This window comes from Balaenoptera physalus (genome assembly GCF_965194825.1).
Source record: "Balaenoptera physalus genome assembly, chromosome: 7".
Classification (NCBI taxonomy): Eukaryota; Metazoa; Chordata; class Mammalia; order Artiodactyla; family Balaenopteridae; genus Balaenoptera; species Balaenoptera physalus.
In genome coordinates, this window is record NC_138886.1 from 81,710,892 (window position 1) to 81,735,889 (window position 24,998).

Sequence of the window (24,998 nt, forward strand, 5' to 3'; positions counted from 1 at the left end):
ATACTCTGTGTGATACTATAATGGTGGATACATGTCATTATATAATATACATTTGCCCAAACCCATAGAATGTACAACACCAAGAGTGAATCCTTATGTAAACTATGGACTCTGGATGATGAGTTGATGTAGGTTCATGAGTTGTAACAAATGTACCCCTCTGGTGGGTAATGTTCATAATGTGTGAGGCTGGTGGGGGGGCCACAGGGGGTATATGGGAAATCTCTCTACCTTCCACTCGATTTTGTTGTGAACTTAAAACTGCTGTAAAAAATAAAGTGTATTAAAAAAAAAACAAAAAACAAAACCACAACCCAGCAGGCCACTAACATTCTGGACTCAGCATATTCTGAATCAGTTAAGAGGCCAGAGTTAGGTCAGAGAAAAGCAAAGGGGTGAGGTGTGGAATGTGAAGACAGGAGTTGAAGAGGGGGCCAGGACCTGTTTCTTTTGAAATTAAGCAGCCTGGCAGCACGAAGCATGAGTGGTTCTATTATCCTACTGGGTGTATCAAGCAGGGTCAAGAATCCCACCAGACTGTCTAAAATTAAAAGGGCCTTCCTCAAAGAAAATGCTTTAGGATGAAGAGATGGCCAGAATGCGATTCGCAGTTGAAATAGGCACCTTTTACACTCTTCATTGGTCGGTGAGGGTTGGCTCCTTGTAGTAGACCTTTTAAGTACTAAAACAAGATATACATTTTAGTGCTGTAGTAGACTCTTAAGTACTACAAGATAAATATTTTAGTGCTGGGGAAGAACAATACACATAGTCCAAAGCAATAATATTGTATATGGCATTAGTATGCACTATCTTGATAAAATTTTCCTAAGCATTCTTTGAAAATGCATCTTTCACATAGCTGCTGTGAGAAATCTTTTTTTTTTTTTTTTTTAACAGATGCTGAGAGAGATGTTTTCTCTTTCTTCTGGGGCTGGTAAACTGGGATGACATAATCCTGAAACTGTCTGTAGCAATGCTCCTGCTGTCCCAGTTTGGCAAAACCCAAGCTCAGTAGGAGTGATGTTAAGAAAAAAATTATTCCTGATACTTGTTAAAGAATGATAAGGCAGACTTTATTCAGGGGTACTATCAAATAGGTTTGGGCATCACCACAATGGGATTTTGTAGTAGGGGAGAGAGATTGGGCTCAACTCCAAACATAACACGAAAAAGTGGGAATTTATAGCTAAGGAGTAGGTCAGGGGTAGATAGGGGATAGAAAAGTACTAAGAGGAAACATAAGGTGTAAAGGGGGGTTCTGGCTAAACCAACTTAACAGGATTCTTGCTGAAGGCAGGCCAGGGACAGCAGACATCACTTGGGGGATGGTGGAAGATGAGGAACCTAATGAGATATTGAGGGTGATCAGATATCAAGGATGGGAGATTCTGGTTAAACTGACTGAGCAGAATTCTTGCTAAAATTGGACACTGCAGGGATGAACGTGGAAGCCCAAAAGTCTGGGCTTAGTTGAGAAGAGAGTTCAGTCGAGAAAAAGAGTTAAGGAGCGACTCTTTCTCTCTCTCTGTTAAGGGGGTCATAGAGAGAAAATCAGACCCAAGATTGGAGAGAAATTATATTTTTTGAGTACTTGAACTCAGCTCCATCCCTGGACTTCCCAACTTCCTGTTATATGAACCAATAAATGTATTTTCTTCCCTCAAATTTGTTTGAGTTGACTGTCATTTGCAAATCAGCTTATTAATCTGAAGAGGGAATTGATTTGATGAATAAGTCTGAGGTGATGGGAAGAAGATTTAAAGCAGTGAGTTAATGGCAAAATGAGAAAGTCTACATTTCCAAGCTAACACATGATCACATAAAATATACAAACTTACCATATACCATCCCTACTATGTCCTCAGGTCTACAGGCTAAAACAGAGTTTATATAAAGGACAGAGAAATGTTTGTGAAATTAGGATTCCAGCATCGAACAAGTTGGTAATCTTGGGCAACATAATGGCTGACACTTATTAAATATATTTTATTCCAGGCATTATGCTAAGTGCTTTATATGCCTTATTTTAATTAATTCCTATTTCACAGGATGAGGAGACTGAGACTCAGAGGTATTAAGAAACTACCCCCAAGGACAGATATCTACTAATTACAGTTTTGGGATATGAACATAGATCTTTCTACTCCAGAACACATGCAATTAAAAAAAAAACAGATTTACTGAGATATAATTCACATATCATACCACACATACCAAATTCACCTATTTAAAGTATACAATTCAATGCTTTTTGTATATTCACAGATATGTTTAACCATCACTACAGTTTTAGAGCATTTTCATCACCTCAAAAAGAAACTTCATACCTTTTAGCTATTTCCTCCCCACCCCTGCCCTAACCAAACACTAATCTACTTTCTGTCTGTATAGATTTCCCTATTCTGTACTTTCATGTAAATGGAATCATATGGTATGTAATCTTTTGTGATTGGCTTCTTTCACTTAGCATTATGTTTTCAAGGTTCATCATAGCATGCATCAGTACTTCATTCTTTTTTATAACTGAAAAATATTCCATTGTATGGATACACCACACTTTGCTTACCCATTCATCTGATGAACATGTGGGTTGTTTCTGCCTTTTGGCTATTATGAATAATGCTGCTATAAATATTTGTGTACAAGTTTCTGTGTGGACATGTTTTCATTTCTCTTGGGAATATACCTAAGAGTAGACTTGCTGGGTCATATGGTAACTCTATGTTTAATTATCTGAGGAACTGCCAGACTGTTTTCCAAAGTAGCTGTACCATTCTACATTATCATCAGCAGTGTATGAGTCCCATTTTTCCAAATCCTTGTCAACACTTGTTGTCTGACTTTTTGGTTTGAGCCATTCTATGAAGTGGTAGCTCACTGTGGTTTTGATTTGCATTTCTCTGATGTTTAATGATGTTGAGCCTCTTTTCATGTACTTATTGGCTATTTGCATATCTTTGAAGAAACATCTATTCAGATCCGTTGCCCATTTTAGAATTTGGTTGTCTTTTTATTATTAAGTTGTAAGAGTTCTTTAAATATTCTAGATGCAAGTCCCTTATCAGATACATGATTTGCAAATAGTTTTCTCCCATTCCATGCATTGCATTGCACAATCTTTTAAAAGAAAATTATTTATTTTTGGCTGTGCTGGGTCTTCATTGCGGTGCACGGGCTTAGTTGCGGTATGTGGGATCTTAGTTCCCCAACTAGGGATGGAGCCTGGGCACCCTGCACTGGGAGCACAGAGTCTTAACCGCTGGACCACCAGTGAAGTCCCGCATTTTCACAATATTGATAGTGTCCTTTGATGCACGAAAGTTTTAAATTTTGGTGAAATCCAATTTATCTTTCTTTTATTGGTGTCATATCTAAGAAATCATTGCCAAGTCAACGTCATGAAGATTTTCCCCTACATATTCTTCTAGGAGTTTTATAGTTTTAGCTCCTACGTTTAGGTCTTTGTCCACTGAGTTAATTTTTGTACATGGTGTAAGGTAAGGGTTCAATTTCATTCTTTTGTATGTAGATATCCAGTTGTCCCAGCACCATTTATTGAAGAGACTGTTCATCCTCATTGAATGGTCTTGGCACTCTTGTCAAAAATCAGTTTGCCATCAGTTGGCCATAGATAGTTTATTCCTGGACTCTTAATTCTATTTCATTGATGTATATGTCTCTCCTTGTGCCAGTAACACATTGACTTAATTACTGTTGCTTTGTAATAAGTTTTGAAATTGGGAAATGTGAGTCCTCCTACTTTATTCTTTTTTAGAATTGTTTTGGTTATTCAAGGTCCCTTGAAGTTCCATGTGTGTTTTAGAATCAGCTTGTCAATTTTTACAAAGAAGTCAGCTGAGATTCTGGTAGGTGTTGTGTTGAATCTGTAGATCAATCTAGGGAGTATTGCCATCTTGATAATGTCGTCTTCCAATCCATGAACTTGAGATTTAAAAAAAATTTTTTTTTTCCTTAAATTTCTTTTTTGAAAAATGGAAGTATAGTTGATTTACAGTGCTGTTAGTTTTGGCATATAGTGAAGTGATTCATAAAAATATCCTTACTTAGATCTTCTTTAATTTCTTTCAATAATTTTTCAGTTTTCAGAGTGTACATTTCACACTCCTTTTGTAAATTTATTCCTAAGTATCATTCTTCCTGATGCTATTAAGAATGGAAGTTTTAAAATATTTCATTTTCAGGTTATTCATTGCAAGTATATAAAAATACAACTGATTTTTGTATACTGAGCTTGTAATCTGCAACCTTGCTGAACTCATTTATTAATTCTAGTAGTTCTAAGTGCATTTCTTAGACTTTTCTATGTATAAGATCATGTGTTCTGTGAATAGATATAGTTTTACTTTTTCCTTTCCAATCTGGATGCCTTTTATTTCTTTTTCTTGCCTAATAGACCTGGCTAGAACCTCCAGTACAATGTGAATATAAGTAGTGAGAATGAACATTCTTTTCTTTTTCAAGATCTTAGGGTGGAAAGTATTCAGTCTTTTACCATTAAGTGATGTGAGTGGTGGTTTTTTTGTAGATGCCCTTTATCAGGCTGGGGAAATTCCCTTTTACTCCCTAGTTTTTTGAGTGTGTTTATCACGAAGGGTTGTTCCCTGGTTGCTCTTATGTCATGCTGGAAGACAGATGGATAATCCTGTGCCATGGGATTGTTCTTCTTGATCAGCCAATGGCCTCTCACCTATTCTCCCTGCTGGTAGCAGTGTGAGTAAGCTAGGGGTTCAGTCAACACTAAAAGATGATTCTAGGAATGTTGTGCTTATGGCCTAAAGAATTCAAGAAAAGACATGGTTGGAGGTACACTGTTCTACATTTATATTATAAAATTCCAAAGGGTAAATTTAACAATCTAGAAAACAAATTACCATTCAAACTTGACTATATACTCTGGGTAAGATTTGCATTTGTGCTCATCATTAATGAAACACTGTAGCAACCAATGAAAGAGTCTTTAGAAGCCTGTATTCACAGGTGGCAAGATGGATGATGTGGTGGCATAAGTAATGATGTAACTAGCATTAAATAAATGGTATTAGGAAACTAGAGAGGCAAGAAGACCTATATTGTTTCAAGACAAAAAGGTTCTAAAGTCATGACCTTGTGAGTAATAATACCATCATTACCTTTTTCTCATGTGTGAGATATGAAATTAGCTAGGAATGATGCATCTGAAATAAAGACAAAAAGAGATGGTTCTTAGTACCAAGAATTTTATGTGCACTGATATGACAGCAAGCAAATATGTAAGTCCCACTACTTTACCCATTACCCCAAATCTTCATTAATAAAACATTATACTTCACACGGGGTCATGAATTTCATAACACATATTTTAATCAAATTGTTTACATAATCAGGGTCCTTGCAAAAACATTTACTTGGGATCCTGCATATTGTAAACATGGTCCTGGAGGCTGTACAGTAAAACCAACGGTTAGAAGTATGGGCTCTGGAGTCAGAATACCCAGATTCCACTTATTAGCTAGGTGACCTTGGACAGGTTGTTTAATCTCTCTGTGCCTCACTTTCTACATCTGTATAATGTAAACAATGAAAGTATGGTACTTCATGGTGATGTTGTGAAGTTTGAATTACTTAATATGTACACTGTTTAGTGTGTGGCATTTCATTTAAAAGTGAGAGCAATATATAGCACTGTACTTACCTTATACTGTCTTCCCTACTGGTACATTTCACGGTGGTAAGGACAAAATGAGTTCCTTTTTGTATTCACCACACAATGAAGTGAATTGTCTTTGTGACATAAAAATTGAATTCATCTGGAAACATGGGGTATATTAAAATGTAAATAAAATATTAAAAGTATTTAAAAATAATTTAAATAAAAAGAGCCTCAGCATATCGTTTGTATTTCTTTAGTTATTGCTTTATAATTAGTTGTTGGGGGGCTTCATGATTTTTAACTTTTTTTGTTACCCCCCACTTTCTTCAAGTACCTAGTTCGGTATAAATGCACATTACAGCCCTCAGAACGGCTAACTGGATAGTCTGAAGGATAAGGGTGCTGCAGAAAAAAGTGGGCCACATCAGGGTACAGCTTTGCTGGTGGAGACAGAAGACCAATCATCTCAGAAAGCGGCGCACAGAAAAGAGTTGGGCCAGCCAAGCACTTTGTGAACCTCATTTGGACCCTCGTGCGGTACTGCTAAAGGCTATGCCCTGATGCCAGGGTCGTGGGCCCGGAGGCCTGAGTGGGCAGCTGGCCTCGGTAGGAGAGGCTGGATTCAGCCGAGGCCGCTGGGTGAGTCATTCTCACTTCCCCAGGCAGGAGCGGGCGGCCGGACGCTTCGCCCCGGCGCGGGCGGTACTGGGAGCTGCCGCAGCCCCCGAGGAGACCCCTCCCGGGCCGCCTCCTCCAGGCCAGGGCACTAAACCTGCCGCAGCGCTGGTGGGGAGCGCCCACTGGCACCCGGACCCCCAGCTCTTCGGGGTGGGCCGCCGCTCCTCAGCCGTCCCTTGGCGCCTCATCCCGCTTGCCGTCGCCCGCTGAAGCGCGAGAGGGAAGCGTGGAGGAGCAGGAAAGCGGGACGGGGCGGGACGGGGCGGGGCGGGGCGGGGCGCACATCTCACGGCCCGCGAATGTCGTCTCGCGCGTGCGCACGCGCCATCCCCGCGTGGGACGCGGAGGGTGGGTCTGCTCTGGCCGCGCGCGCTGACACCGCCTCCCGCTGCTGCTCCGTCCGCGCCGCCTGCTGCCAGCGCTCGGGTAACCCGGGAAGGCCAGAGTCAACCAGCCCCGGACCAGCGTCCCGCACCCTGGCCGTCCCGGTAAGCGGGGGCGGGGTCGGCGGGGACCTGGCAGGCACCGTGAGGGGCGGGTCTGCGGGCAGCGGACGACCCTCTGCGGACTCTGAGGTGTTGTATGGGAGCCGCCCCCGAGGGGGTCCCTGTACAGATGAACCACGAGTGTCCCTGCCTCTACCCCCTGGGAGCGTCCCGGAAGCGGTGTGCGGAGCCGCCCCCATGGAAGACCCACGTGCGAATGGAGACTCTCAGGGCACTCTCTGCATTTGCTGCCACGGGGAGTCCCTGTGTGCAGGACACCAGCCCCAGAGAGACCGGCTGTGTACGTAGGGAGGGCAAGGGTGGTCTCTGGTGTTGTCTCAGTGGAAGAGCATATGGGAACATGGGGAGCCTCGGGAGCCCGCACCGTGGGGACGGACCCCACAGAGGACCGCTGTATACAGGAGGACCTGAGACTGTTCCTCAGAACTGCCTAGAAGGAATCTCTGACTGGAAGGAGAGGTTCAGGAGTAACTTCCCTTATGCCCAAAGGTCTTTGGCCTTGACCTCCTTGGGGGTTCAGTGTGCCTTAAGTTGTGATCCCTCCAACGTGGTCGAGAGGCAGGGGCCCTGTGGGACTGCGCCTTTGTCCATTCCTCCCCGAACCCCGTTAGAACGTGTATTCTCCGTGGTAGCCCAGTTGGCTTCAAGCTGGATTTTAGTGGAGGCAGGAACTTACGTAAGAGAACGAGGTGCAAGAGAGGATTGGACCAGAGAGACCTCTGAAGCAAAGAAAGGAGATTTGAGGCCCTGGGCTTGACTCTCAGGAAGAAAACAGTAAAATCAGGTAGAATAACTGACTCTGGCAGGTCCTGTAAAGAAAGTACTTTGAAGGAAAGAAGAAAGGATACATAGGATTATTGAGCACCAGTGTGCTAGGCACTATACTAGCTATGTTTAATCATATAACTCTTAAAATAACGTTGTGAAATTATCCCTTGAGGGATGATTAAACTGAGACTTAGATTCAGCAACTTGAAAAAGGTCATAAAGGTTGGAATCATGAAATCTGTATTTCAGATTTTATTTGGGAAGAAATATTAGAGACAGAAGCAAGAGTATATGTTTGCCTAAATTTAAGAGCTAGAACTATAAAACTCTTAGAAGAAAGCAGGGGGAAATCTCCATGACCTTGGATTTGGGAATGGTTTCTTAAGTATGACATCAAAAGCACAGACAACAAAAGAAAAAAATAGATAAATTGGACTTCGTCAAAATTTAAATCTTTTGTGTTTCAAAGGACACTATCGTTTGATAGTGAGAAGACAACCCATGGAATGGGAGGCAATATTTGCAAATCATATAGCTGATAAGGGATTAATATCCAGTTAAAAGTAGAACTCCTACAACTCAACAACAGCAGAAAATCCAGCCCAATTCAAAAATGGGGAAAGGACATGAATAGACATTTCTTCAAACAAGATATACAAATGGCCAACCAGCACATGAAAAGATACTCAACATCATTAGTCATTAGGGAAATGCAAATGAAAACTGCAATGAGATATTACTTCACATCCACAGCAGGCTGTTCCCAAAAAAAAAAAAAAAAGGAAAATAACATGTTTGCGAGGATGTGGAAAAATTAGAATTCTGCTGCATTGCTGGTGGAAATGTAAAGTGGTGCAGCTGCTGTGGAAAATGTTTCATGGTTCCTCAAAATGTTAAAAAGAACTTCCATATAACCTAGCAATTCTACTCTGGGGTAAACATCCAAAAGAAATGTGATGTGTTATGGAAACTGACTAAATTCCAAAATTTAGTAGCTTTCTCCTGTGATCAGAGAAATCCCTACTTTCCTTTTCAAAGGTTTCTTTTGCTTTATTACTGCCTGGGGTTTACCCCTCCCCATGTTCTAAAGATCACTGTTAGTTACATTTTTGAGCCTTTTACAAATGTCTGCCAGTCCCATATCAAGAATCAAATGAAGGCACAAAAGGATAATTTACATTTAATATGCAGGATGAGATGGTTACAGCCTATTAGGAGGGCTGCAGGCTCTCCATAGCTACATGTCTTTATAGAATGAGCTGAGGGAGAGGAGTTCCCTGGATGCCTTCTCCTTCCCTATTTCTTCCCTAGCTCATACTGTGGAATTAGCGTGTGCCTTGCATACACGCAAATTCCATGCTGCCCATGTATGCCTTACTGCCTTACAGATGCTTCTCTTACTCTCATGGTTACAGCAGTGTATTAGTTTTCTATTACTGTGTAACAAATTACCACAAATGTGGTTTAAAACAACCCACAATTTATTATCTCATAGTCTCTGTGGGTCAGTTGTCCAGCTTGGTCCTCTGCTTATGGTCTTACAAGTCTGCAATCAAGGTGTTAGCTGGGCTGTGTTCTCATCTGGAGGCTTGACTGGGGAAGAGTCTTCCAAGCTCACTCTGGTTGTTGGCAGAATTCATTTCTTTGCAGTTGTGGGACTGAGAGCCCTAGCTTCTTGCTGGATGTCAGCTGGAGGCCACTCTCAACATCTAAAGGCCACCACAGTTCCTAGAGGCCACCTGCAGTTCTTTGCCACATGGGGTTTCCCAACATGGCCACTTCATGAAGCCAGAAAGTAGTCTCTAGAGTATGCTAGAAGACAGTCATATATTATGTAATGTAATATAATCATATGTATGACATCCCCTCACCTTTGCTGTGTGCTGTTGATTAGAATCAAATCACACGTCCACCCACACTCACGAGGATGGGATTACACAAAGCATGAACACCAGGAGGTGGGAATTATGAGGGGAAGCCACCTTAGAGACTGTCTCCGCAAAAAAGGAAAGGTTTAGGTTGTTATCTGCTCTCATTTCTTCCATTTCACTCAGCCACATGGGCCTATTCTACTTTCTTGTTTCACTGCTATTTACCACCGCCTGCCCCTGACCTTTGAAGTTTTTTCCAAACCCTTCTCAAGTTACCACAAATTTTTCAACATTCACATTGTCCCTATGATAATGTCTTCTCTCTTTTCTTCCTTGATAAGGACAAAGAAAACCCCAGTTCCACCTATCAGCTAAAGAAGTAATGAATAAGCATAATTTGTAGGGTGTTTGTTAAATGACTTCTTTTTTAACCAGAGTGTCTCTCCTGGGACTTCTTCCAGCGTAGGGAAAGTGGTTTTTTTTTTTTTTTTTCACGAACCATTTGTTTTTACCCATTGCTAATCACTGTTGAGAGAGGCAAACCAGCATGGACCTTTAGTATTCCTGAATGTTCTTCTTACTGGGTATGCCAAGAATACAAGGCCCTGACTGTTTTCCATGCCATTTCTCAGGATTGTATTTGCAACAATCAGCCTTGACAGATAAGGCAACATCTCCCCCTGGACAAAGATCAGGCTTGTTTCTTACTATAAAATAAGCTGTGAATCACCGAACCTCAGTGCTGCACACATATGCCTTACTGCCTTACAGATGTTCCTCTCTTGTAACACAGCCCACTGTATGTGCAGGCATCTATCATACATCCTGTGCCACCCCCATGGCACTTGGTAGACGTGGGAAACTGATGCAAAAAACCATGCTAAAGCTCTTGCTATGGCTGTGCTATGAGTAATAAAATCCTTTATATCTGATCCAGGAGTCTTGTGTCTTCTGCCAGCATTCATGGAACAGTAACAGGATAGCTAGTTAACTTACAAATAGAGTAAAATCTCACACCCTGCACAGATCTTGACAGTCCTTATCACTTGTTTTTCTAGAAGTTAAAGCTGATTTTGTTAATTTCTTAAGCACCTCATGTGCGTATCTTGGAGCTTGCAGCCCTGAACCAAGCCCCTCTCTTGGTCCTCAGGCCAGCCTGGATGTAGACGGTAAGGAAGGGGACGCAGAGACTCGGATGGCTACACATCTGACATGTGAGTATCCACCTAAGTGTTCCAGTCTGTTGGGTGAAGGCTTTGGCTTGGTGTAAACTCTCGAGAGAGCCTGGGTAGTGTTTGACAGTCTCTGCGGTGGCCGAGGTACAGAGGAATGCTACACCGGAGGTCCTGGTGCCGAGGGTCAGAGGTGAGGAAGGTGCACGTGGCTCACTTCAGCTTTACCTCTGCTGATGAGCGCAGAGTGAACACACCCTAATGCCAGATTGAGACCCTGGAGCCAGGGAGAGGAGGTGTGCTAATCCACCCCTACTCACCCCCAGTGTCGGCAGACCCACTACCTCTTTAGGACGGGCACCTGGGCCAGGCTCTGGGGTAGAGGTCCTAGGTGCGGGTGTGGCAGGAGTCTGGAACTGCCCACATTGGGAAGAGGCCACATTCCCTTCAGCTCCAGGCCCCAGGCCCATTTGTTCCTGCCTGGTGGGGCTTTCAGGGCAACAGATGCTCCCAGCTTGGCAGGCAGGAGCCGGGGAGGGGTATGGCAGGAATTTCCACTCAGAAGCTGGGCTAGAACAGGGCTTGGGGTGAGCTGGGCCCCTGTTCACTTGTATGTCTAACAAGGGTCAAAGGGCCTGGGTGCCTTAGCGCTCCTGGGTTCCCAGCTGAGCACTGAGCCCGCCAGGGACAAGCTGCCCTGATGACTGTGCAGCTGTTACTGAGGGAGCTACTGCTTCCTGGACTGCAGATGACCCGTTACCTTCATAAGTGTGTGATATTTGTGTGCCCAGCGTAGTTGCAGACATTACTCAATGTGTGGCTACCTAGGGACAGGGCTAGAGTTAGGACTATGCTTGGAACAGCACTGACATAGTGGTTACGGATTGGAGGTAGGTAGTGGTAAGCATAGGGCTGGAATCACGGTGATGTTAAAGTAGGATTTGGAATTGCGTTTATGGTTCCTGTTGATAAGAGCTAGTGCATCTTGTAGATCTCACCAGTAGCTGGAGAATCTGCTTATCTACATGGTGAGAATTGAAAGGTTCTATAAAAATCTGCTTTCTTCTCTAGCACTCTGAAGTGTGGGTGGAGTAGGGGTGTCCTATCTGAGTTGATCTGGCACCATTTCCCTGTTAAAAAAGAAATGACAGGCCCAAAATGGAGTCACTTGTGCTAAAAGGAAGACTTAATACCTGACCTTATTGCAGTTACAACCTTCTCCAAGAATGTAATCCAAACTGATTAGTGTGGAAATTTCTGGTCCGCACCAGTGACGTAATCCTTTCCATCCCCCAAAGGAAGATGAGGTAACCTGGCACGTAGATCTCCTTCATCCCCTATAGATTACCTAACCCTGAAATAATTTTTTTTGTTTTTGACTTCCTTGTCTTACTTTTAAAAACCTCTCCTTTTTGATAGCCTTTTAGAGCTCCCCTCTACTTGCTAAACGGATGCTGCCCAATTCATGAACTGTTCAAGAAAGCTAACTCGATCTTTAGAAAAAAAAAAAGAGCTAGTGCATCTTAGATTAGGATTGTGTTAGGGTTGGAGTAGGGTACTGTTTGAGTTTAAAATTGGGGTCAGAATGGGTCAAGGAGATACATTTTGTGTTGGGGGTCAGTTTTAATCTTCTAAGATAGTCTGGAGAGGGACTTAACCTTATGCATATTGTGTGCTATTGATCTGGCTTAGATGAGAGGTTTTGGACATTTTCTGGCCCTCTGCACTTGAGAGTTATAAACGGCTGTATGATCCCTGAAGCTGCGATCCGACTAGAGGGAAGTAGGCATCTAGCTCCTGGGGAGAGGGAACATCGCAGTTTTCTATCCTGAACTTACCTGGCCATGTAAACATTTTTTGGGTAATACCCACCAGCATTACCTTTATGAGGTACAGTTATTCTGAGGGTCTCACTTGAAGGACTGGTTTTAGAGCTGTTTGTGAATGGGGTTGGAGTTGAGGTTAGGGTTAGGGTTGAAAGGCATGGACTGCAGTTCAAGTTTGGGGTAGAGCGATACATGTGGCCATGCCCTGCATCAAGGGCTCCTTCCTGAGGAGTCAGGAGCTGGTTCTTCACAGTTTCCTGAGGGGGATTTTGACAGAGTAGGTCTGTCTGGTTTACTCTTCCTTTAGATCCTGTTTCTGCTGCATCAGAGAGACCGAGGGTCAGGAGCCTGCAGTAAACTGGGGACGCTCCCAGGGGTAGGGATGGGAGTGTAGGTGAAGGATGGGGCTGCTGAAGAGGGCAGGGGACTCACTTGCTGACCGTGGCATTCCTTTAAAAGCACACAGCCAAGTTGTTGAGACCAGGGTATGCACGTGGATCCAAGACTGTCCTTATTAAAGGACAGGCAGTGGGATAGAAATTACAAACCAGAGTTTAGAGGTGGATAAACAGGCCTGGCCTGAGGTGGCCTGGGAGTTTTATCGGGGAGAAAGGCTGGGAAGGATGGATTGGGAATGCATTTGTGTTTGTGGGCCTGCAAGATGGGCTGTGTCTGTCTGCATGTGTGTGGTGCCAGAGTCTGCTGGGGCATGTCTGACTCAGGGTATTCATGAGTCTATGTAGGTGTGTTTCCTGAACGTCTCTGAGTTAGCTTCTGAGTGGCACTGTTGACTTTATGTCCCCCTGTGTCTGTGTCTGTGTGGCTAGGTGTCTGTACGCATGTGTCTTTGAGTGTGTGTGAGACTCTGCTCTGGCCTCTCACTTTCCCCTGACCCTCTCCCCTGATGCGCCCCAGCTGCCAGCACAGTTTACTGCAAGAGATTGGCTTCCTTTCCCTTCCCACTGTCTGGATTCCCATGTGTCCGGCTGCCTGCCCAGGGCCCTGCCTCTGAGGCATCTGTGTGGGGCTTGACCTTGGGAATGATACACTCTGGAAAGCCCCCAGTATGCTCTTTGCCTGGCTGTGGACCCAGAGAAGTTACAGTGGAGGAGGGGGACAAGGCGGGAAAGGGGGGCAGTTGGCAGCATGCACCCCTCCTTCTGGAAACAGAGATCTCCTTCAGGCCCCCTCTTTCCTCCCCGTGCTCTCGTCCAGATCAAGTATTCAGGGTCCTGGCCTCACTGTCTCTGCGCATGGGAATGGACAGTCCTCTAGAAGCCCCGTTAGGCATCTGGTCCTCTGCGTCCCCCAGCACCTCACATGCCTGCCTTGTGCTCGTTCCTCACATCCCCACCCGCACTCAAGGCTGTCCTCCCTTATTGCCTGTCCCTGCCGAAGACACAGGAGCCATTCTTGTCCTTCATTGTGTGAGAGCCCAGGCCTGTGCCGTGGGGCAGCTGGAGCAGCGGGCTTTGGATGAATGGTGAAGAGCAGAGGCTCAGTCCCCTCTCACAGGTGCTGGGAGCAGCTTCTCCTTGGGGTTTATTCCTGTGCCCATCCCGTGTTTGTTGCCCTCCCTGCATGGGCTGCAGTGAGGAGGTACAAAAAGCAGCCACGGTCCCTTTTTGCTGGGACTTGGTGTTCAAAAAGAGAAGTGATTTTGTGGAGAAGCCATTCTCCCGCACTGCAGGTACTCAGTTGCCTGAAATGCTCTCTGTAGAATTCTGAAATGCTCTCTGCAGAGACCAAAGAAGGGCTCCAGAAGGTCAGAGCCATTCGCCACGCCAGTATGGTATCTCAGAGGGCAGAGGCGAACTCCAAATTTCCCAAGCAAGCATTGCTATATCCCTAGCATCTACCAGCAATTCTGGAGTAGTGAATATTTGATTTTGTGCCCTGCCGTGAGAGTTTTCATTCTGATTTTACTTCTTGAGCCGACGGGGAGCTGGAAGGTGGGGCTTGTGCTAGGGTTATAGGATGGAATGAGCAAGGCTTCATCCCTCTACAACATCCTGCATGAATCATAGGCTCTGACCCTGTCTTCTCTCAGCTCTTGATTTTGCTGAGAACTGAGAATCCTGAAGGTCTTGGTTCCAGCTCATGTCTCTGCCCCTAGCCCTTTGTTGCAAAACTTGGTCATCAGCATAAGCCAATGCTGGCACGTGGCAAGTAGGATACACGGGAAGGACCCGCCCCACCTAAGCCAGGATGTGTGCACATTAACCTCAGCTTCCCACGTGACGCTGCTGTGACCCTTCTGAGTCAATTCCCTTCATTCCGGGCCTCCCTCTCCTCTCCTTGCTCTGTGGCTCTCTGCCCAGCTCCCAGCAGGCACGGAGGATGTGCCTGCCACAAGACCTCCTATGATCTTTGGGGATGCTTTAGGAAAACACTGGAGGGTGTGGCTCAGCAGGCCTGGGCCTTGTGCCTCCTCACCTTGGGGGGCCACCTCAGGGCCTGAACTCCCATCTGTTAGGCACAGAATCACCCTTCAGAGGAGCGACACAGTCATGCTTCTTCCCATCCTAGCTTTTCTGCACCCTGCTAGCAGGACGCATTGTGCTAAGTGCTGGGTCCTATCAGAGGAAGAGTCCTGCCCCCGCCTCCTGGTTTGATGGTATGTTGAGGCATCCTGGATTTCCTGAGGGATCAGTGAGGCGGGGGCATCCTACAGTCCCCCATCCCACACCATGAGGAAGCTACGGCACTTCCTGTCCTTACTGCAACTTTTGGCTCCTCTGTGGTAGGTCAGAAGGTGGAAATGCAGACGTGCCACCTTCTGAGAGAAATGAGGTGTCCAAAACAGAGGTCCCTTCCATCCACTCAGGGCAGCCTCTTTGTCTTTCTGCTTCCCAGTTCTCTCCTCCTACCCTCAGACATCCCCAGTCTCTGGATGGACACTAGGATGCCACACCTGCACCATGCCTCTAGCCTCATGCCCAAGGCTGCCTGCATCTAGAACCTCTCTGCAATCTTTCTTGCTGCTTGTCTTCCAAGAGAACCTCCTTCACACACATGATCAGCAACTCAACCACCTTGGACATCCACTGCGTACGCTGTAATAGTAATTTGCCCTGGTAACTTCCAGAATCCATCTCCATCTGTGGCTTTCAGCTTTGGTTCTTCATACCCCTCCATCCATCCCCAGCCATGGTCCCTTCCCAGCTCCTCACTTACCCTTTTGAGTCTTTGCCCACACTGTCGTACATGTGGGAGCAACCTTTCTTCTAATATTCAAAATCTTGCCTCATTAATGCTTCCTTCTCTCTATTAACCACCAGCAAAGTTTCTGTGCTTTTTCCAAGGCCATCTCCTGGACTTGGACATTTGCTCTCATCCCCTCACCTGTAACCACCACAGGGCTCCAGCATTCTCCCTTTGCTCTCCTGCATCATCAGTTTATCACTCCTCAACTGCATCATTCATGTCAACATCAAATACTTTACGTCTCTCACCTTGAAAAAAAACCCTCTCTGCGTCCCACTTCCTCTTACAGCTGTATCCTTGTTTTTCTGCCCCTCTGTGGAACAAACCTCCTTGAATTGATTACACTTGCTATCACCAACTGCTCTTCTTTCATTCTCCCTTGAATCCACCCCAGTCATGCCTTCACCTCCATCCCATGTGAGTCTGTTCTCAAAACCATGAGTGATCTCTGTGTTGCTAAATCTAGTGTTCAACTCTGGATCCTTATCTTACTTGGCCAGTTCAGAATTTTTCATGCAGTTGATCACTTTCTCCTTGCCATATTTTCCCCTCTTGGCTTCCAGTATGCCACACTCTTCTGGATTTCCTCCTTCCTCCCTGCTACTGCTTCTCAGTCTCCTCTGCTTACTGGTTCCTCTTTTCCCTTCCAGTTTCTTTTCTTTTTTTTTGGCTGCACCTCACGGCATGTGGGATCTTAGTTGCCCGACCAGGGATAGAACCTGTGCTCCCTGCAGTAGAAACGTGGAGTCTTAACCACTGGACCACCAGGGAAGTCCCTCCCTTTCAATTTCTTAATGTTGGAATGTCCCAGGGCCCAGTCCTTAGATCTCGCCTTCATTTATACTCATTCCTTTGGTGACCTTACCTGGTCTCTTGGTTTTATATACCTCTATCTGTCTATCCATCCATCTGTCTATCATCTGTAGCCAGCACTATAAGGCTTCTATGTTGAGGATAGACATGGTCTATCCTCAACATAGACCACATTCTCATGGTCTCAGGAAGAAGCAGGGTGATTAGTTATGAAACTACTGCAGTAATCGTAGTAGCAGAGGAGGCAAGAAGAGGTCATATTCTGGATTCATTTTGAAGGTAGGGATAATAGGATTTACTGATGGATCAGAAGCAGATTGTTAGAAACAAAATCAAGGATGACACCAAAATTTTTGGCCTGAAAAACTGGCAAGAGAAAGGTGCCATTAACTGATGTGGGAAATACTGTGATTGGAGCAGGTTTGGTATGTGTGATTGGGTGGTGGCAGTGGTGGCACAGGGAATTAGGAGTTCACTTTTGAGATAAACTTTGGACATCCAAGTGTATATTTTGATTAGACAATTTGAGCATGTGAGACTTTCCACTACATAAGATAATGATCTCCATGGAGGCAAGGCCTGTGTCTTGGTGACTGTTAATGTCTGGCATGGTTCCTGGCACATAGTAAGTACTCAAATATTTTAATTGTTAAATGCAAGATGCCTCTCAAGGTCATTTTCATTGTGACCCCTTTATGTGACCCTACAGTCCTCCTCATCAGCTGAGTACTTCCTCCTGTGGCAGGACCTCACATACCATAGCACTCATCACACTGATGTAGTAATTTATCTGCCCCCTCAGTCCAGACTTTGGATTGATTCAAGTACTATTAAGGTATTGCTGTACACTAGCCACTATTCTAAGCCCCGGGGATATGAGACTCTATTGTAATTATTCAGGAAAGAAAGAGTGAGAAACTGAACTATAAGCAGAGGCAGTAAAAAGTAGAGGAAAAGGGGCAACTTGATACCAAAATTAGAACCCAGTGACTGACTCGGTGTATGGTCTGAGTAGATGTATACTGACATCCATTCCCTGACATTAGAAAACAGTTTAGTGGGGTGGTGGATGTTTGGAAAATTTGAATTAATTTGCATTGCGTTTGGAGCAAGATGGAGCTTCCCCTGGTTGTTGGCAGTACAGTTGGAGCTCAGAGGAAAGGATAGTGCAGAGAAGTGGCTTTGGGAATCACCAGCACATTAATAGTGAATGATGTTTTGGGTACAGATGTACAGTTATTCTCCCTTTCTCAGATGAAGAAACTGGGGCTCAGAAATGTTAAGTAACTTGTCAAATGTCAGAGTTAGGATTCTAACTCTGATGATATTTTCCACATTCCATCCTTGTGACTTTGACCTTAAAATTTGCATCCTCTCCAAGGGTCACACATTTGACCTGAAAATTGTAAAAACATATGCTCAAGGATTTTGTAATGTTTTGCTTGTGTTGTAGTTTTGCTGCTCTTTGTTCATGTTTATCATCTTTCTCTGAAATCATTCTCTGGCCACTTCAGCCAGAAATTTCCTTCCAAAGGGAAAGGGGTGATCTGAATCTTTTACTTATACTTAACCTACATCGAGTGGAACAAGCACAGCCCTGAGCTATGCTGTTCTGCCATGGCCTTCTGAAGGGTCTGGGGTTCCAGCCTTCCTTCCAGGGAGACAAGTTCCTGCTTCAACCCAGTTAACAGAAGAAGCTAGGACAGGGTCCGCTTATGCCTTCTCAGGAGGTCAAGGGAATATGAGTATGACTGCCACCATTAAGAGATCCATTCTGCAGCCAGGCTGCCGGTGGTGGTGGATCACCCATCCGGTGGTGGTGCTGGGGGTGGGGGTGGGATGCAGGCTGACTGAACAGGAAGCAGGAAGGAGCTCTAGGAATGTCTCAGAATGACCTCCTAAAACAGTCTGTAGGAGGAGCTTCATTCAGTCTGTGCGTGAGGGAGCGTGGAGACAACATATAGTTTGGAGGGGCTTACATTTCTAGTAGATGCTTACAGATCTCAGCTTGCCTCTCAGCCACCTCCCTCCCCAGCTTTCTCCATTTCAATCCAAGGGTTTTAGAGAATTTCACATATTTACATGAATGATAAACAGATATTTCTCTGAAATAGCCAATTAGTGGACATCTTCAGAGAGAGGTGAAGGGGCCACAGACCCTCTTCAGTTCTGAGCATTTTATCTGATTGTTAAAGACTTACGTGTGGCATTAAATTCTAGATTCCTGGCCACTTTCTGGTCTGGTTAATGGGACAAGACAGTTTCCAAAAGCCTTAAAGTTTTCTTTTGACAGTCAAGGTGAGTAGTTCTGGTGCTTTCTGAAATGCAGTGGGACATAATGAAGAAATGGGGAAGGATGACAGGAATGAAGGGCTGGAGCTGGCAAGCTTATATCATGCAGTCTTTGGTTGGGGAAAGGACAGGAGTCATCCTCTAAGGGGAAGGCACCAGGCAAATCCTGGGAGGGGATACAGCCGACTGAGTTTAGCACCATATAATATACATGAAATACATATAAATACACATATATAAAAAGTATATATAAAAGTATACATGAATATTCAGGGAGGCAAGGCTGGTGGAAAGGAGGAAAGTGGTGAAGGATCCCAGGTATAGGTGGTGTAGAAATGAGACACAGCAGCAGGGCTGAGTACAGGCTGCTGGCAGGAACTCGACCAGCTCAGGTATTTTCCATAGCATTTTATGGAAAAAAGCCGAATGAACTTTTTGGCCAACCCAATATGTTTAGAAAAACCCTGTGTTTGTGGTTCTTTCCCAGAAGCTTCAATACTAAACCCACTGCTCTTTATCACACTATGGGCAAACAGATTGAAGCTGAGATTTACTCAGCTCTTTCCTCCAAAAGTAGTGGACCTTGAGTTGGCTTCCTGGCTCTAAGCTCCTTTGAGTGCAAAGCAGATTGGCTTTTCTCCCTTACATGCCCTGGTTAGGAATATCCCAGCTTCTGTCCCAGGTACTCAGACACCCATCTACATAGTCTTCCTCTCTGTTTCTCTCCCTGCCTACCCTTGGGGGTGGGGTCCAACCCCTCACCATGCCCTACTGTGATCTTCGTTCCAGGTGTCATTCATTCTATGCAGCTGATAGGCAGTAGAAGTGGGATATAGGCAGGAGAGCTACAGCAGCCTCCTAGGTGAGTTCTCCAGAAAGATCTAACCAATAACCAACAGGGAGCAGAGAGGGGAGATTCTATCATTTGCTTTTGACATTTGATTGTGTTATCCTGCTTTCTCTGTTGTCCCCTTCTGTAACAGCTGTTTTTGGATATTGGACTTCCTTCCTCTCCTGGTTTCTCTTTCTTTGAACTTTTCTTTCTGGAAGACTCCTCAAATCTGTCTTCCAAACTCTATATTGTTTACTTTTTTTTTTTTTAATTATTAGCACCTTTAATTATTTGTTTATTTATTTATTTATTTATTTGGCTGTTTTGGGTCTTTGTTTCTGTGCGAGGGCTTCCTCTAGTTGCGGCAATCGGGGGCCACTCTTAATCATGGTGCGCGGGCCTCTCACTATTGTGGCCTCTCTTGTTGCGGAGCACAGGCTCCAGACGCGCAGGCTCAGTAGTTGTGGCTCACGGGCCTAGTTGCTCCGCGGCATGTGGGATCTTCCCAGACCAGGGCTCGAACCTGTGTCCCCTGCATTAGCAGGCAGATTCTCAACCTCTGCGCCACCAGGGAAGCCCTATATTGTTTACTTTTTTGTAAACTTCTGCTGTCATGTTTTTAATTTCTAAGATCTTATTTTTGATTTATGAATGTTCCTTATTTAATAGTACCTTGTTCTTGTTTCATGGCTGCAGTAGTTTTGTCTATCTCTCTAAATATATTAATGATAGATTTTTTTTCTCTGCATAAGCTCTGTTTCCCTAAGTTGATATTTTTCTGTTTTATTTGGTCTCCGTTTTCCATGTTAGAACCTTTCCACAAAAATCCAGTGATCCTTCAGGTGTTCAGGGGAGCTAACATCCTGATTGAAAGCTCTGAGTGATGGGAGCGACTTGCCAACTTTGAACTTTACTGTAGGGTGATGGAGGCAGGGTGCATTTCTTAGAAAAGGTCTTTCCTCTTATCTGGTCAGTACTCCAGGGAAAAGTCTTTAAATCTCTGGAAGATAAAAGCATCAGTGTCCTGAGAGCTGAGTGGGTAGTATTAGCTTTTAGCACTTAGCACTCAGATTACATATTGTCATTTAACTCCCCTGCTTTTTGAATAGTACCAACACACTCAACCGTGCCTTATGTAGCCCCCAATCTAGCATCCCTCTGTTTTACTTCAGAAAATACAACTCCAGACTTTGGTCAGAGTAGTAGTGGCGTAGCATGAGAGAACAATACTTAAGGATAAAACTGCTTCTCAACTACTTTCACCCCACCTTCCCTTATACTCCCAGTTCCAGAGGTACGTGCTTCTGCCTTTGGGAAATCCGCAATGTAAACCTAGATTGCTCTCAGCTTTCCCCCACTGGCTTAGAATTCAGCTTTCTTAGGTTGTTAACAACTCGGTTCCAAGTTTTCCATCTACTCTTCAGCTTCATTATTTTGTTCCTATTGTCTTCTGCCTTTGTGGCTCTGTATCTTTAAAAGAAAAACCCATTTGATTCTAGTTTCAGTGGGGTTTTAGAGAGGAAAAATGATATGCCATCTCACCCCAGAAAACATTCAATATTTCTGCTTCTTAACCCAATTATCTTCAATCTTTAACCTTTCTTACTTCCTCAGCCCATGTACATGGCTGTAAGAGGGATGATTAAATCAGACTAGTTTCAGAGCTGCAGTTATAAAGGCAGGTGGTGGATTACTACACATTCCTGCAAGGACCACATTTTATCCTTAAACTTCAGCACACTTAATGGTCAAGAATAATTGGCCACATGCATTCTTTTTCTTCTGTGAGATTTGGCTTGCTAACATATAAAACAGCATCTATAATGTTAGCCAGCATGCTCCCCTTGCTTGGCACCTGGAGGGGAGTGTATCACCAGTAAGTGGTAGTCAGGGATGTAGGACAGAGCAGGGGGACCAAGCCCTGCTTCCCACAGCAAGCTTCCAGGCTGAAGCAGAACTGAGCTGGATCAGGGAGAGGACTAATACCACTAAGTCAAGCTTGGAGTTTTGATTACTATGTGGGAATTCTCTTCTGAATATACTATGTTTGCAGCTTCTCACCCAGGGCAGGGGTTCCTACTTAGGGCCATGGACCCATTGGGTCTATGGGTAAAAATCGATATTTCTACCTTGGATGGGAAAAAATTACATGTTTAGTTTTTACTAAACTCTGATTGGAATTTAGCATTTCATTTAATATAAAATGCTAGCAACAAACCGCAATAGAATTATTGGTATCTGTGACTGTGTCACCAGTAGAAATCATAGATATTTATACTCTACGTTAGATTCTTTGCAGATGTCGCAAAATACCATTTACCTTCATCATGATGTCAAAATTATGGTAAGTAATAGACCTACCATCAGATCTTGTAGTTTAATGTGCCAGTAAAGCAGCACCAATACTGTCAGATATCACAAAATTTTATTTTATTTTTTAAAAAATGTTTATTTCTTTGAACTTCTTTCTTTTCTTTGTTTTTTGGCCACGCCGTGCAGCTTGTGGGATTTTAGTTCCCCGACCAGGGATTGAACCCAGGCCCTCAGCAGTGAGACTGCAGAGTCCTAACCACTGGACCACCAGGAAATTCCCCCCAAAATTTGGGGACAGTGTTTCAATATCATTGGTTTCCTTAATAATCCTATGTATTTCATTTTATTCATTTAAAAACATTATTCCAAGGGGCTCCTCAGCTTCAGAGGAGTCTGTGACATTAAAAAAGTCAACAAGTCTTGACCTTGAGACCCTGATCTAGAGGAATCTTAAGTCATGAGGCTGCTGAAGTGTGCACTGAGAGTGGGGAAGGGTTACCCCCACTCAGTAAAGTCTAAAGGGCTGCAGGAGACAGAAGTCATCCAGCATGCCAGGCACACAACCTGCTCTTCACATGCAGTCTCACCAAGTCTACGATGGGCACTGGGGGTAGAAATCATGGGGGAGAGGCTCTAGCTCAGACCCCAGGGTTGGGTAGAGCTGCTGGGAGGAAGCAGTCTCTGAAATGAGATGTGCAGGACAGACAGGAGTTGGGCAGGCAGATGCCGAGAGCAGACAGGGTGGTGTTCCAGGCAGAAAGTGGAGCTGAGTAAAGGGCTGAAGGGGAGAGAGCAAGGCTTGATGGAGGGACAGTTTCCTGTGCCAGACTGGGGACTTTGGGGTGGAGAAAGAGGGGGAGGAGGCAGAATGTGGATCTTATTTGTTTACAAGTTTGTTGTCAGCCTCCACCAGAACGTAGTCTGCTTCAGATCTGTCTTACTCACTCTGCATCCCCTGGGTCTAGCATTGCACCCATGACACAGTCAGGCTCAATAAACATAACTGAATTAGCGAAGGAACAGTTAGGAGCCAGATCACAGAGGGCCTGAGAGGTCATGTTAAGAAATTTTTGGATATTATCTAAGAGTAAATATATCTGTTTCTGAAATGACTGATCAAGAAGAGAAGGTATTTGTAGCGAATTAAAGAGCATTAGTTTTACTCCTAAAAGTACACTGGAACTCATAAAACTTCCTCCGAAGAGATCTTTATCCAGCTCTTGAGTTCTACCCTGCTGCACAGCAATGGGAGGATGTGCCAGAAAACTGGGATTGAGAAATTTTCAGAAAGCCCAAATCCTAAGGACAGTGAGGGACTCTATAAAAATGTATGTCATATACCACGAAACATGGTTCCTGAACTGCCAGCCTGAGAGGTCACGAGTTAAAGGGCATTACAACTAAATTCCCACTCTACGGAAATTTAAGAAATATAAATTCACAAATAAACCTGATATGCAGAAAAAAATTTAAAACTGGGTAATTATTCCTAGAATTTTGCACTTGAAAATTTATCTTAACCTGTAATTCAAGTTGAAGCATTTGTGCCTATTTTCCATTTTCAGCTATGAAAGCATCTTAATGTCTAGATCTGGAAAGAAAAGATGTTATTTTTATTTTCTTTATAAATTTATTTATTATTTATTTATTTATTTTTGGCTGTGTTGGGTTTTCGTTTCTGTGCGCAGGCTTTCTCTAGTTGTGGCGAGCAGGGGCTACTCTTCATTGTGGTGCGCGGGCTTCTCATTGTCGTGGCTTCTCTTGTTGCGGAGCACAGGCTCTAGACGCGCAGGCTCAGTAGTTGTGCCTCACGGGCTTAGTTGCTCCGTGGCATGTGGGATCTTCCCAGACCAGGGCTCGAACCCGTGTCCCCTGCATTGGCAGGCAGATTCTTAACCACTGCGCCACCAGGGAAGCCTAAAGATGTTATTTTTTATTTTAAGGCTTGCAAAACAATATGCTTTGTTGGAGATTCATTCCCATCCTGTGGACTTTTGGATATATACACTGGAAATCCTTGTCAACAGGCTATTGGTCATAGTATAAACATAAAGGTTAGTTTCCATTTAAATAACCCCAATACCCACCACCATTTTTACTGTCATTTAGATTTGAAAGCCCAGTCAGAGCTCTTTTACATTCTTCGTCCTTTCAACTACTTCATCCAGTCACCCCTTAATAAATGGAGAGCCTACACTTATAAGGACTCCATTCATAACTTCCCATTCTAACTTTCAGGCCCTCATTCTCTCAATGATTTCCTTCTCTTTTAATCTACTCTTTACAGAATATTCTATCCTATATGATACCCCAACTTTGTGCCTAATGAAATACCAAGAATATACGTGGGAGGTAAATGAACTTACCTCCAAGTGAATCCTCTACAATGCCCCATCCCCCAAGTAATCTGGTAAATTTTGGGAGTTCTGTCACATATTGATGGTAGTACCCAGGGCCCTGAGCAAGACCAGTGTGATCAGTGGTGCTTCAAAAGTTTTTCTTTTTTCATTGAGGGTGATCAAAGTGCCAGGTACTATTCTAAGCCCTTTCCATACATACACTCATTTAGTCCTCACAACCACTCCATGAGAAAGGTAGGATATGTCTAGTTAAACAAGTATGAGGGCAATAAGGATGCTGACCAGTTAGAAAGGGTGCTCTACAGGTGAAAGCAGGCAGCCTCATCCTGGTTTGGGGTTGAGAAGGGAAACTTCCTGAAGGAAGTGATGTTTAAACTAAAGCAGAAGGATGAACAGGAGTTAGCTAGGCAGGGTGGGGGGGCCACGCAGGGGTGTCAGAGGAGGGGCTTAACCCCTGAGGTCATGAGAACTGCCAGAGCACGTCCTGAAATTTTTCTATGAAAGCCTTACTGTTGCTGGCTGTCACACCCCAAGCTGGTCGATCTGTAGCCCCGTTGGCCGAGATGACATGATGTGCCACCGTACCACACACCATGTGTTCATTCTTTTCTCTCCCAGCCAGCTGCCCAGGCCAGTGTTTTAGAGGCAGGGTTTCACGTAGGCACATCGTAGGACTAAAATTACTTCAGCGATGCCTGCAGCAAAGC

At 44.3% G+C, this 24,998-nt stretch overlaps 1 protein-coding gene across 17 annotated transcripts in view; it reads left to right on the forward strand.

The window, feature by feature from the left end:
* The first annotated feature begins 6,624 nt into the window (after nucleotides 1-6,624).
* Nucleotides 6,625-24,998, forward strand: part of LOC309664475 (uncharacterized protein) — a 125,039-nt gene continuing 106,665 nt past the window's right edge. For 15 of the 17 annotated variants that reach the window (XR_014265776.1, XR_014265777.1, XR_014265778.1 and 12 more), the window contains exons 1-2: nucleotides 6,625-6,819; nucleotides 10,627-10,690. Coding sequence is in view for 5 of the 17 variants with exons in the window: in XM_082469992.1 (XP_082326118.1) it covers nucleotides 6,631-6,819; nucleotides 10,627-10,690 (253 nt within the window). In the remaining 12 variants the exon portion in view is untranslated. The other 2 variants (XR_014265787.1, XM_082469991.1) reach the window with 2 other exon arrangements.